Genomic DNA, 15,080 nt, shown 5'->3' on the forward strand with positions numbered 1-15,080 from the left:
TCTCTCCAAATATGGACCCATGTGGCTATTAAGCTCCTCACAATAGAGTTTCCTAGCAGTTCACCCATCTCAAGAATATTAACTGTTATCACCCATCCATTGCTGCCTCTTGATACTGACCAGCCTCCTGGAAGGGACAGAACAGTTAGTGACTCTTGGGGCCTTCTTGTGAGGTTGTTAAACAGAGCAATCTCCTAAGAGACTGTGGGGAGGCATGAAGATTATATACGTGTGTTCTAGCTTATTTGCTTTATCAACATGTTTTAAAGATTTTAATAGATTTTGTTGGTTTTTGTTGTTATCCATCTTCAGTCCTGTCTGCACTGGCAGAAAGGAGAAGTTTTACTTCTTTACTGTATCACACTGCTTTTAAAATTGTTAACTGCTGTTGTTTTACCGGTAGACTTGGTAGTCTTAGTTTTGCTCTTGTTCACCGTCTTGAGAACTTTTCTGTTGAGAGTCAGCATAGAACAATACCCATATAAATTAACATGGGAGTTTTACTGAAAAACCAGGACGGCTACAGCCATACATAAAAAGTTAAACTCTCTCGACTTAAGCTAACCATTTTGACTGGCGCGCTGCTGAGATCAGATTCGGACACAGGTGTATCATCGCTCTCCATGACGTAAATCCCTTTCCGAGACAGAGCCTGGATGACTGACTGGTGTCCCTGTAGAGCAGCCACCTGATCCCCTTTCAAAATGAGGCTGCAGACACGGCAGTACAGCTCACTGGACAGTAGCAGCTTGATGACAGGTGGTTTAATATGTTCTTGCTCATACTGGTCTATATAGAATGGGTCCTTCAGTTCCTCAGGGATATTATCTGAAACAAAGGAGATAAATGCTCAAACAAAGGAAATCCATTATATATGTTGTCTGAAAATTTAAGCAAGATACATCATACCATAAATTAAACTGCATGATAGTTTTTAATGCTATTTAAACAAACAGCAGCCGCTTACTCTAGTAGCTATGTAAATTCATTCTTTCCTTCATCTGTAATGTTCTGCTATTCAAACGCCTGAATATATCTGACCAATGATGTAATAATTCAGTACACACCTTCTGTCAAGAACTAAGGTATAAAGCTTCACGATACATACACTTAGGATCTTTTTCATATACAAAGAGGGTAAGGCAGGAGAAAAGATAACCTAAATAAATGTATAATGAAGTTTTAGCTATTTTCAGCCAAACACAACAAGATAAGCTGACATCCCATCATCAACGTGACTGCAATGCCTAGACCACTGCAGGATTCAGAGATACAGTTACTATTAGAATATAGTTAAGAGCAACTTGGCAGTATTATTTTGTAAACAAATGTAAATCACTGAGAGTTGTGAGTTGGAGATATGCAGTGACTGGGATAATAACCTGTGATCTGAAAGATCCCGTGTTCAAATCTCATCTGTCACAAACTTGTAATGGTGTTACTACTTACAGGGTTTCAATAAAGATTAAGATAGTGGGTGCAAAGCATTTTGGACACGGACATGCTAAGTACTACTTCACAGTTTTCATCTGCCTTAAGAGAATGCTCCATTCCAAGTGCTTTTGAAATCACAGGCTGGTGATGTCAAATTCTGTTTTAGATACTTATTGAAGCTGGGAAAAATGTATGGCAAGCCAGTGAATTTTTGGCATGCTTAAGTCCATTTACAGGTATGGAACTGGGCACTTTGGTTCAAATGGGACCTAAGCATGTTTAATCATTTGCTAGGTTTTGCTGAATTTGATATCAGTTTGAAGTACAGAAAAATCCTCAACCACAGATGAAGTAATTCAAGCAAGCCTAAATTTGGGTAATGCCATCAGACTGCGCTCTTGGCAAATGGCGAAGTGTAGATTTGTCCAATCTCTTAGCCATACAAATGCTGAACTTAGGTAGGGAAAAAAACTGAACACTATTATACAAGCAGGAACAGACCTCAACAGCTTGAACATAAAAATCAGCAGGACTTCCTAGCATACACTAATCTTTAAAAAGCCAGAGATGACAATTTTGGGTATGCACATTCCATTTGGCATGCTACTGATTCATGGCTTACTGGATCCAATGCTAGTAATTAAGTGACCAACAGTAACTGTGATCCTCTCAACAGTACGCAATGGAAACCAGGCAGAGAGCCATACCAACAGATTTCCATCATGCTATTTTCATTTTTTTTGAAAGACTTCTCATCTTTTATCTGTCAGCTCAGGGATGGTTACCAAGGGACAGGAAGGTATCAATAGCCAATGATCTGCTCCATCTTAAAGATGGTATCACAGAGGTGGAAAAGCTACAAAAAAGACAGAATGACTGAGAGGCTGGAGCACACTTAGTGGGAGAAAAAGCTAGAAGGTTTGAGGCTTTTCAGTTTATAAAATGCACTATTAAAATAATGACATACTAAAAACAGAAGCTTAGGCTTATAAAATAACCCATGCAAAGAAAACTGAAAGGTTTTTTTTGCTTATGTAACATCATTCAAATGGTACTAGCCAATGTTTAATTAACTGAATTCACTGCCACAACATGGCAGACAGTAAGAATAAACACAAGAAAAGAGTTCTTACCTATCATGATCCAATTGTGGGTTTTCTAAAACCACCTAGTTACCTGCTGTTGGAAGGATGATTAGATGGATCTCTGATCCATTCCAGCAGGATTCTTACATTCTTATGACAATGCATCTGTTAAATAACAAAAATGCCTTCTACCCAAACTGCTCTCCTGTGCAAGGCAAAGTTTTCCTCCACAAAACCTTCTTTGGCCCCCAAAATTGTTTTAAGTGTCACTAATGCCTTGACACTTTCAAGAAACAATGCCATGTGGCCTAAATATATACATCCACCTGAATCAAAAGTTCTTCTACACAGCTACTTGCTATGGGAATATCTTCCTATACAGCCCTGCACTTGGGTCCTCTCTGGTACAATATCCTTGCCAGAACCCTATTTCTGCGCCACAGCCACAAGTTCAGTAGCTCACATCCTCAACACAAGACACCAAACATCTCGCTGCACAGAATCTTTAAATTTCACTCTGATGTTTTGGATCCTATTCAGCTCAGACAGCAAAAGCATTTAAGGAGGCGGTGGTACAGCCAAAGGGAAGCCAGACCTGAGACACATTTTTTTCCTACCTGAACAAGGCAAGACCTGCTAGAAGGCTGCGGACAGGAGGCAACCATTTGTTTTTTCCTGCTTTACTTGGGGTTGTGATTTGAACAAATTGAATGTTTTGTGTTTTACTTTACTATTATCCAGTCCAGGGCTTTCTTTGTAGCAGTAACTGCTTTGCATTTTAGGCCACAGACCCCTGATGTTACCAATCTTCCAAGAGCTTACAGTAGGCTCTATAAGAAGAGCCCTTTAAGCTTTTGGAGGATTGGCTACATCAGGGGTGTGTGGCCTAATATGCAAAGGAGTTCCTGCTACAAAAAAAGCCCTGATCCAGTTCAAGAATTCAGAACATATTGAGCTATATATGAATAATTTTACTTAAATTATCCCCCCTAAAATTAACATTTCAGATCTCAGCTAGCTTCTTGCTTTGTTTTGCATCTATAAACTGTAATCTGTTTAGCTTCAATTCTTCAACATGCGCGTACTCATAAGAAAGATCAGTCCACTGCTTCTATCAATACCAGCAAAGGTAATATTGACCTTTTACATAGGATACTGAATATGAAGTGATTCACAACTTCATTATGATAGTCTTTACAAGGAGGAAAACTGAGACTATGAGTCCCATACAGAACCTTCTGGTAACTTCATGTCAGTACGATAGTTGTCATTCTGCTGTTTGCCTTCACCCTCACTGGAAAATTGCCTAATGTTGTCTGATGTTATAGTAGCAACATTAGCCAAATAAACAAATAAAACCCAGCCCCATCCTTTTTCTGGGCAGCCAGTCTCTAAAGTCAACGACACAAACCATTAATATTTTATGCCATGGCACAAATAGAGTTTGTATGCTTTGGCATAACAGAGGCATAATTGAGCTTAGTGTTTGATAGAAGGGATTCTAACATACTGCTTGGTTCTGGAAAAGCAGGGCCCACCCAGCTGCTCTAGCACTGCCCAAAACTCATCCATTTCTTCCTTCAGATTCTGCTTGCAGTTTTTGTTTGGGATCTCCAAGACTACATATTCAAAAAGGTGTCATTATTCTCTGGGAGCAGTAGATTACTCAAAAAATCCAAAACCTGTGACTCCCTGAAAGTCCTATTCTATAGCCTGAGACAACTGCAACTGGGGGAGGGGGGGATGTCTGATTTTTTTTAAAAAAAAAATCTCTTACATAGGCTTTGTCTAGAGCACCAAGTTTCATGTATACAGATTTCAGTAGCTGAGAACTACATACCACAATATACTAAAGAAGATGTAATGTCAGTCAGAGGGATCTTCCTTGAAGAATCACAATGAAACATGATGGAATTATCATATAGTTCTATCATCATCTGAACAGCCCAAAAATATGGACAAGGAAGAACAGACTGACATGGATAGATGGAGGTCTAGATGCTGTGACTCCACAAGCCACAGCAATGTTCTGTTGATCCTCACAGTGACTGCTGCCACTTCAAGAGGCAGTGGGTTTGCAGAATCAGAGCAGGTGGCATGATCCATGTAAACAGATTCAGATGGGTAGCTGTGTTGGTCTGAAGCAGTAGAACAAAGTTTGAGTCCAGTGGCACCTTTAAGAACAACAAAGTTTTATTCCAGGTATGAGCTCATACCCAGAATAAAACTCTGTTGGTCTTAAAGGTGCCACTGGACTCAAAGTTTGTTTTAATCCATGTAAATTACGCTGAAGAACACCTCCAATCAATACCTTCATCTAGAAGTATTTTCCCTTATCAATTTAGCAGTAGATCAGGAATAGGGAAAGTTACTACCAGTAGCCCCAGCTGATATCTAGAGATACATGGCTACTGGTTCCCTGATGCCCAATATATCAGTGGCAGGAAGAAAAGATTACAAGCCTGCCCCCCCTCCCCAACTTCTCATGCTCCTTTACAGAGATTTTTAAAAGCATACCAAAAGACAAGTTGGACTTTATGTTTTGCTTCCTCATTCCCCATATTTAAAACTTTTATCGTGTTATTATTTCAATGGATGTACAGTGCTGGTATTTTGTTACTAGCTTCTCACATATACAACATGGAAACACTAGTTACATAAGTTTCATTTCTGTTTTTGGATACTACTCTATATTAGCCTTTTATCCAGCAAATACTAAAGCTGTTAATTATAGCTAAGCCACAGAAATAGAAGTCTTAATTTTATCCCATTCCCAAGACAGTTTAAGCTATCTGTTCTATACCAACTAGGTAGTTTAAATAAGACATCCTCCCTGCAGAATCCAAGGAAAGCTGCAAATTCACACAGATCTCAGAGTAATTCACAACGGTTCTATGACAGGAGTGGCCAACGGTAGCTCTCCAGATGTTTTTGCCTACAACTCCCATCAGCCCAAGCCATTGGCCATGCTGGTTGAGGATGATGGGAGTTGTAGGGAAAAAAACATCTGGAGAGTTACCATTGGCCACCCCTGCTCTATGAGATAGGGCCACTGTTTTCTCCAGAGGAACCAGCTGGCCACTGTATGAGAGAGGATCCTGGACTAGATGGACCACTGGTCTGATCCAGCAGGGCACCTATGTTCTTATGTAGGCCTGTATTATCTCTGTGTAAAAAATTAAAGCTTTGCCTAAGGCAATTCATTACTAAGATTTAAACCAGATACTTCTGTCTTGCAGCTTATTCTCTTAGCCATCTTGTAGCCCACAGGAGGCTCTCAAGGTGGGTGGGGGAGGGGAGAGGAATGCATGGAAATAATTAAGCATCCTCTCCCATTTTATTAACACACAACTGCCACACCGCTGAGTAAGAAGTAAATGATAAGGGGCATCATTGTTAAAATCTAAAAAATTCTTTTCTTCCATCACTGAATTTAAGGCAATGCACACCAGCTCCTTAAAGGTTTCCCATCCAAGCATTTAATTGATCCAGATCTCTTTAGATCGAGTGAGGCTGCATCATTTGTATTTATTTAGAAATGCAACATAGCAGTTGATAGCAGTCAAGCAAATTCTTAAATTATAGTCATACAGGCTAATTATTTTATTTATTTTAAAGTTTTTACCCCACCAAACATGGTTTTAGCCAGGGACGGCCAAACTGTGGCTCAGGAGTCACATAAGGCTCTTTCACACTGATTGTGTGGCTCCCAGAGGTCAAGGAGGAACTTAATGCAGGCTTACTCTCAGGTAAGCAGGGTTAGCATCCCGACCTCAGTCAGCCTCTGAGCGCATGACCCATAGGTAGGCGACTATTTCCGCCCTGCGTGAAACAAGGAAGGAGGGGGAAATAGGCAGGCTTTCGAGCTCTTCACCACCATGGAGATCACTTGGAGACCTAGAGAACGGAGACAGCGCAAAAGCTGAAGAAGCCACTGGGAGAAGGGATGGAATTAAAGAGGGTGGTGCAGGGCTCCCCCTTAATTTCATAGCTCTTGTAGGAGCTGTCACGGCAAGGAGAGATGCATAATGATGCAAACGGTGGTCAATGATTTATATGGTACATCTGTGTTTCCTTTTCCCACTGGTACCAAAAAATAATTCCCTAACTTTTCCCTATGCTGGTTTTAGAAGAACTATTATTCCAAGCTTTTTTTTTTAAAAAAAGGTCTCCTTCTAGCATGGTTGTGCTGTAACGTGCATACATATGTATTTTCTCTTTCTGTGCAAAGAAAGTATTGAGACTTTTAATAAAGACGTTGTTTATGTCTTGTGACTCTCAAACATCTGACGTTTATTCTATGTGTCTCTTACATTAAGCAAGTTTGGCCATCCCTGGTTTCAGCAATCCTCAATTATTCCCAATGCAGAACTGTTCACACTGATCACACCAGTCAAAGAACATGGGTAAACAAGAGGTGCGCTGCTCCAGTCTGCGATCTGTATCTTAACAGCATCTTTTAACTTCCACTTACTAGAACATAGTGCTTGCTCTAAACACACATGTACCCAAGAATTCTATTTTTGTCTGTAATGTGGTTGCTCTGAATTTGTAAATTTAGTTAACTTAGCCTGTATTTTGGCATCAGATCATTTTGAATCCAAATAAATTATGCCCAAACTAGATAAGACAGTAGGATCAGCTTTCCTGCAACATTTTAAGGAACCTTAAAAACCATTGCAGGGAGGGCCCCAGTTAGCGTGAAGTAAAGGCACAGTGTATGTGTGTGTGTGAAGTGGGGGGGAGTTAAGCTACTCATTTCACCATTATCCTCAGTCTCTTCCTCAAAGCTATCTGCTCTAAGGAACAAAACATACAAGCATTATACAGTGCACTGTATACATTATACAGAGAATACTGGGGAACAGCACAGGCTCACACAGTATCTCAGGAGGGTTGTTGCTTCCCTCATCCAACCTACTCCCCTCAGCATCTCTGTATAACTTTCAGGAGCACACAGGGAGCTACCACTTCAGCTCCACATTGTGGAAAAAGCAGCACTGAAACAGCAGCCCTCTTGTATTTTTGAGCCAGACATCAGAAAGCATGGAGAAAGGTAATACTACTGCTAACCTCTGAAGTCCAACTTAAAGAATGAACAGGGTATTTCACAGACTGCTAGACAATTCTCTTCCTTCCCCAAAAGGTAACCGTCCAGCTTTGTTGTGTTCCCCCTCCCCAACTGGTACACTGGTCATTACCAGGCAAATGTGACTGCCATTATATCAGACAGCATGCCCAACTCTCCAGATACCTTTTAGTAAACAAAAATCCATTCCCAGCTTTTCCTCTCAAGCTGGCATGTAGGACTGAGCCACCAATGTACACACACTATTTGCCATACAGGTGTTCACCCAGAGGCAAGCATCTGTGCTTTCCACTAGGTGTTTTTCTACACCTCCTGCATTAAAAGAACACTGGATGTTGAATTTCTAAAAAGAGAAATGTGTTTGAATGTGCATAATAATATAGGCCAGTGTTACATCTCTAAAGACCAATGGAAGCATTTCCCTTATCCTATACCACTGCATGTCCAGATGGAAATCCTAAATTTTCTATGTGAAGGGGGGAAGATAACAGAATAAGCAAGTTTGAAGTATAAGATACAAGGTACCATTTCAAGTACTAACGATACAAAAGAACAAAGTTTTAGTCCAATGACACCTTTAAAAACAACAAAGTTCTATTCAAGATATCTGAAGAAGTGTGCATGCACACAAAAAATCATACCTTGAATAGAACTTTGTTGGTCTTAAAAGGTGCCACTGGACTCAAACTTTGTTCTGCTTCTTCAGACCAACATCACTAACCACCTGAATACAAAGGAAGTACATGGTTTTTGTGTTTATATCCCACCAACTTGACTCACAAAAGCCTTGTAGGTGGACTCCAACTTAAAAATCAATTCTACAAAGCAATATTTAACAATATTAAAGCATTAATTATATTAAAATATAAGTATCCGCCTAAACAAGATAGTTTGCTGCCTCTATTCTAGAATTCCTGCAGAAGAAAACCAGCTTTCATAAAATTTTCAGCCTATCTTGCAAAGATTTCCACACAGAAATCATCAATACCTATACAAAGGCAATGATGAAAAAAACAATCTGGGGTCAAGAAATGAAGTGCTCTGAACCAAGCCCTCACATGAAGATCATAGTATAATGAATAAGTGCTACACAAGACCAAGTACTTATCAACAGCTTTGGTTTTCCCTACATACATCCAAGTACTGGAATGACCTCTGAAAGACTAACAGCAGGGTTCTCTAGGGTAGAATAGGGACTATTGCCTAGGAAAGGGTATATGAAATGAAACAGACATGACATTAGATGGAAATCTTCTATACCATACTGCTTGCAAGTAGGGACGGACAAGAACCAAGAAACGAACTGCAGTTTGATCACGAACCAGGATAGTTGGTGGTTCGTTTCGAACTGGTTCACTTGGTTGTGTCATTCCTGAACCAAAAAATGAATTTATTTATTTATTTATTTATTTATTTATTATTATTTATTTATTACTTTACATTTATATCCCGCCCTCTCCGCAAGCGGACTCAGGGCGGCTTACAACATCATAAAAACAATCAATTCAATAAAACATATAAAACCATAATTTACTTATCAATTTTAAATCTATTAGCGCTGGTGGTTCATTTTTGTGGTTTGTTCTCCAGACAGCCTGGTGCCAATTCAATAAATTCCAAGGCAACGCTGGGGATGGACTTGTGGAAAGCCCTAGAAACACCCAAAGAAGTTGTTAACAGCTTGATTGGCAGCTCTGGGAGCCAACCACAGGGCTTCTATTCTGTTCTATGGGAGCAGATTATATACCAGGATAAAATCACAACTCGACTCAGCTGCTTTCACTTTGCAGGATGAAGAGAGAAAAGTTAGTTCAGTAGTTGTTTGCTGTGTGGCTGATTTAGAGGATGCTTTAAGGCACTCCTTTTCCCCAACACACACCTTGGGACAATTTTTTAAACACCTCTTCAAGCTGAGAAGTTGTTCTTTGCTGGGTTTTCAGGGACTGAACCTGAAGCTAGAGCTGAACTTTCTTGGAGGCATTGCTTTTGGGGGCTATAACTCGGACATCCAAATCCAATCTTCACACACTTGGACGGGCTGGTGGAAGGGAGCCTGCTGAAGACTTCCTGGGAGTTTCACATCTCTAATTTGTGAGGCGGCTGTTCTACCACCTCCTGAACCAAATGAACCATGAACCAGCTCAGGAAATCAAACAAACCACAAACCAAGACGAACCATGGGTTCAGGCAATCAAACAAACCATGAACCAACATGAACCACCATTTTCCTGGTTCGTGCCCAACTCTACTTTAAAATCTAAGATTCTTTTACCACGAGTAATTTAAATGGTTGATTTACAAAATCCAGTACCTTAACCTACTCAAGGTGCACTTCATATGCCAACAAAAAATCCATGGTTCAGTTCCTATATCTCTTTGCAGACCTCTCTTTGCCCAAGACTCTAAAAAGCCAGTGTCAGAGCAGAAAAAGAAGACAGAAAAACCAATAGTCTGATCTAAGGTAGAGTCACATCCTCATGGGAGTATGGGCTTTACTTGCATCATACTGAAGTAACAAACTTGTTTATAAGTTAAAGTAAGGCAAGTCCTTGCATTAATTTTTGAGTCAAACTCAAGTATATGTTATCAGAGCCAGCATGCCCATTAGGCGACCTTAAGTGGTTGCCTACAGCGCAGCCCTGGGGACACTGAATTGGTCGCCCCCGGGAGGGTGGGGGCCGCCCCCCCAGGTGATTTAAATCACATAGGAGGACACCCAGGAGCAACCACTGCCCTTGCTGCACCTAGAAAGGTCCAGCCAAACAGCTGATCACCAGGGCCTTTAAATCACCCAGGAGGCTAGTGCCTCCTGGCACCATGAGGTACTTGAAGGCCGCTCCCACTCCTTGGGCCAGTCACACATGCACATAGCCTAACCTACTTCACCAGTTTGTTGTGAAGATAAATTAAAAGAGAGGAGAATAATGCTGGCTGTTTTGAGTTCCCTCTGGGGAGAAGGGCAGGATATAAATAAAGTAAATAAATACTGCATTATTTTATATGCTCAATTTAAAAACTCAGTATAAAACAATTCCAGGACTCATCCCAGAGTTACAAACACATCAACGTGCTTATTTGTAACTATATCCAGCTATAATTTTTAAACTATAGTTACAGATCACTGAGGTAAAAAGCTATCAGCAAAACTGAACAGAAACACAGCTGATGCTCTTAATTTTCCTGTCCCACCTGCACATTTTATACAGTTTTAAAAGAAAAAGGTAACACCCTAGCTCAAAAGAAACCAAAGGTATGTAATTGCAGGACTATATTGTATTACTTAGCATTGTATTGTAAATTCATTAAGCATACTACAATTTGGCAAATTAAAGTTAGATTAACAAGCCTACCTAATTTTCTACAGTGTGACTACATATTATATTTTCTTTCAGTTAAAAATATATATAGTACTGTGACTGACCAAGACACTTGTTCAGAAAGCAAAATCAAAGAAATCAAAACTTAGAATCCATTGCATTGCAAAACACAGATTTGCAACGATGCTTTGGAAACTACCACAAATGTCCCATTTGAACACATCTGTATTACAACTGGAACTTAAAACAAAGTATTTTCTAGAACTGCTACCATTTATTCATGGTATGTGTAACATACAATGTATAACAAGCACCATAATGTTCTAGAATGCAGGTACCTCAATAAACAAAGGAAATTGATCCTTGCATCTGTTATAAGAACCACAAGATCATTATTGTATCACTAATCAATTATGATCCATCTGAACCCAGCAGAATGACTGAGCTAAAGAAGCACACTAAAGGGCTTAGAGGCCTGCAAGAGTGCAGTATTTACAAATCTGTGTGGGAGAGCACTGTCTTGTAGGAAAGGCCAGAGAAAGTAGGATTCATTCACATGCAACTAAAAAACATTCACAAGGAAACAGTCTTTACAATAAAGGCTCCTGGCAGGGATTTACAACAGTAACAGAATGTAAACTTGGTTTGATGCACAATTTCTATTTAAAACACAAAGTTTCAAATTTATTTAATATCTGCAAGGAAAAGACAAAAAAATACAAAACAGAAAAGAGAAATATCACCCAATGGGGATTTTTACCTCTTCCATATGCTTTAGCACAGATCCATTGTAAATTAGCAGCTATTTTCGCTCGAGATGAATCATAGAGTTCCAACGGAATGATCTCAGCTGCACTATCTGTTAGGGAATCCATTTTTCTTCGGGTGCTATCCCCACCAGCACAAACATCAACATCCACCATCTGAAACAAAAATAAGAGACCAAGTCTAACAATCATGCAACACTATTTATGAGACATATGACAGATTATAAATCACATATATAACACCAAGAACAAATTCTGTAGTATTAAAAATATAATTTTACAGCAGGGTTTGGTCTAATGTGTAAGCTGTTTAACACTTTGCATATATTTTCAAAACCAAGATAAACCCCTCTTCTGCTGTACTACTCATATCCATCACAATAAGACTGCTGTAGACACCTCTCTCCAGCATGTTGTCTAACAACACAGACAGGTACCAAGCAGCTGGCTGGAAGGAAAAGTCTGATCAGGCTTCCCCAACAATAGAAAAGTGGGGGGAGGGTTTCACAACAGTGAATGAAGACAACAGAAGGAAGCAGGCTCAGGGGTTTCTTGCTCCTGTTATACCCTCCTGTCTTTCCCTCACCCTACCCCTAAGACGGATCAGCGGCTGAGATAAACAGAAGCACTAGACACCCTAAGGCAAGAAGATCAAGGGAAAGGGCAGAGCAAAGAGGTCTTTTCACCAACATGTTCCTTACTGCAGCACACCCAGGCACATGCCAAGATCAAGGTGGCAAAGGAAGGTGTTGCAACCTACCCTTTCTGGCAGAGTGTTGCTCTCCAACAAAGACAACAAAAGAAGGTCGTTCCCTCAGCACCCTCATCCATCACACTTTCCTTATCACTACACTCCTTTCCAAAATTCTCCTAGCTTTGCTCTCACTCGCCTCAAGCCCTCCCCAGACCTCTCTAGAATATTTTTATAATCAAAACGTAATAATAGAATCCACGTCTCTCCTTACACTCCTCCCTACTATCCTAGCCCCTCCCCACTATATTTCTGTCTTCCTCTTTACAGTCCTTATGCCAAACCTCCGGATCCAGTTAACCTGCTCTTACTCCAAGTGCACCCCAAGACAACAACCTAAATGCTTCTCTTATTTTCTAAGCCCCTCTCTCACTGTCCCCGCCCAAACCGACCCCTCACACACCTCAGTTTTGGCCTTTCCTGCACCCAAATTCCTGTCTCTTGACCTCTATGAAAAATGTATTTTTCCTCTATAGACAAAGACTGTACACTTAATATTAAATATATAATGACTAAGACAACAACAGCATAGTATTTTACTCGTCCTCCCTTCCTACACAACATACCCCCATCCAATTCTGGCATTCCAGAATTAGACTGGGAGTATGTTGTGTAGAAAGGGAGGAAAAGTAAAATATTATGTCCCCCATCCCCCCCAATGCATTGATTCCCCACCTTTCCCATAATGCCGGCCCTTAGCACCTGCGATTTCTAACTGACTTTATAATGTACAAAACCCAGAATCTGATCTCTGTGTGCACCTTACACCCACTTGCCTCTATAAAACCAAAGCAACATCCCCCTATTTCTTACAGCTTCTTGCCCCAGGAACCCCAATTGCTTTTAGTCCACCCCAAACAAACGCTGAAGAAACCTATCCTCACCCCAACTTCGGCCCAGACCCCGCACCACAACCTACAGCCCCCATTCTCCTTCCCTTACTCCATCGCTCCAATTTAATCTCACACCAAAAAATTCAATGACCTTAGACGCACACCCCAGCCTTGGCCCAGGCCACCCACCGTCCCCACTCCCCTACCCCACGGTTCCCCACCTTTCCCATAATGCCTGCCCTTAGCACCTGCGATTTTTAACTGGCTTTATAATGTACAAAAAACCCAGAATCTGATCTGTGTGCCTTACACCCACTTGCCTCTATAAAACCAAAGCAACAACCCCCCTCTTTCCTGCAGCCTCTTGCCCCAGGCTTTTAGCCCACCCCAAGCAAACACTGAAGAAACCTATCCTCACCGCACCGTCGGCCCAGACCCCGCGCCACAACCTACAGCCCCCATTCTCCCCCGTTACCCCATCGCTTCTATTTAATCTCGCACTAAAAAATGCCATGACCTTAAACACACACCCCAGCCTTGGCCCAGGCAGCCCACTGTCCCCACTCCCCTGCCCCACGGCGCCTAGGAAGCCCGCAGACCACAACCAGACACCACCATATACAACCAGACACCACCATGCACAGCCCTCGTCGCCGTTCCCCCCTCACTCCCCCTGCTCACCAAACCAGCCGACCATCAGCAAAACCCCCAAGGAAGCCGCCGCCCCACCCCCCTTTTTCAAGTGACAGACCCCCACCGGCCTTTTCCGCCGCCCCCACATGCCGCACTCCTCTCCCCCCCCCCTCACCTTTCTCGAAGCCGCAGCTACCTCATTCCCCCATCAGGCTCGGAGCCCCCGGCCGCGCCCAGGCCCCAATCTAGAAAGGGGGGAGGGGGGAGAAAGGCTTTCCAAGGGAAGGGGGGGAGGGCCAGAGGCGACACGGCCCCACAGCGCTGCGGGCCGGCGGCCTCCAGAGGAAAGGCGGGGGGAGGGGGGAGAGAGGGCAGGAATCGGGTGGCTGAAGGGGGAGTGAGACGGACGCGCGTGCGCGCGCACCCTGTGAGCCTTCTCTGCTTCTCATAAACAGGGAAAAAAAAGATGGGGGGGGGAAGAGGGGCGCGCGCGTCGCTGGCGGGCGCGCGCCTTGTGGAAAGCAAAAGGGGCGGAGTCCGTTCTCTGGGTTGTAGCAGCTCGTGCCCGCGCGGCGAACGGAGAGGGGCGAGCGAGACAAGCGCGCTCCCTTCCCCCCTCGGAGGGCCAGTCGCCTCCGTCGAGCCGTCTCGCGCCGGTCGTTAGCTTTCAAGGCGCATGCGCCACGGTTCGGGAGCTGCTTTTCTTTTTTTTGTCTGCCGCTGCCCTCTTGTTGCTGGCCCCGCCTACTCCGCCTCTTTCGTACCCTGCCTAGGCAACTGTCTCCTAGGGAATGAGATTGAATGACTGGGAGGGGGCGAAGGTTGGCAATCGGGGGAGGGAGAGGGAGGAAGGGGCGTGGCTCGCCGCATGCTGAACCAATACAGTGCCACACCAGCCTCTGTGTCTAGGAATCGCGCCCGCCCCGCGGTCGCCTTGATAGCAAATTTGGACCCCGCCCCCCTGAAATCCTGAGGCTTGCTAACCTCTCGGGGATGGCTGGAAATCTCCCGGAATTACAACTGCACTTCTGAATCAGTTTCCCCTTGAGAAAATGGCTGCTTTGGAAGGCGGACTCTGTCTATACCCCGCTGAGGTCTCTCCCTCCCCCAAACCCAACACTGCCCGGGCTCTCTTCCCCAAATCCCCCCCACCAAAGAAAAAATCTCCAAG

At 42.7% G+C, this 15,080-nt stretch overlaps 1 protein-coding gene across 7 annotated transcripts in view; it reads right to left on the reverse strand.

Annotated features, from left to right (window-relative positions):
- Window positions 1-14,576, reverse strand: part of CAMSAP1 (calmodulin regulated spectrin associated protein 1) — a 39,332-nt gene extending 24,756 nt beyond the window's left edge. For 4 of the 7 annotated variants that reach the window (XM_060251700.1, XM_060251699.1, XM_060251698.1 and 1 more), the window contains exons 1-3: window positions 14,085-14,576; window positions 11,686-11,848; window positions 566-828 (exon numbers count right to left, since the gene is read on the reverse strand). In XM_060251700.1, the coding sequence (XP_060107683.1) occupies window positions 566-828; window positions 11,686-11,848 (426 nt within the window). In that variant the 5' untranslated portion in view covers window positions 14,085-14,576. Of the gene's footprint in view, window positions 1-565; window positions 829-11,668; window positions 11,849-12,452; window positions 12,591-14,084 lie in introns of those variants that run through there. The other 3 variants (XM_060251697.1, XM_060251696.1, XM_060251701.1) reach the window with 3 other exon arrangements.
- Window positions 14,577-15,080: the final 504 nt, after the last annotated feature.

Source organism: Heteronotia binoei, chromosome 12 (assembly GCF_032191835.1).
Source record: "Heteronotia binoei isolate CCM8104 ecotype False Entrance Well chromosome 12, APGP_CSIRO_Hbin_v1, whole genome shotgun sequence".
Classification (NCBI taxonomy): Eukaryota; Metazoa; Chordata; class Lepidosauria; order Squamata; family Gekkonidae; genus Heteronotia; species Heteronotia binoei.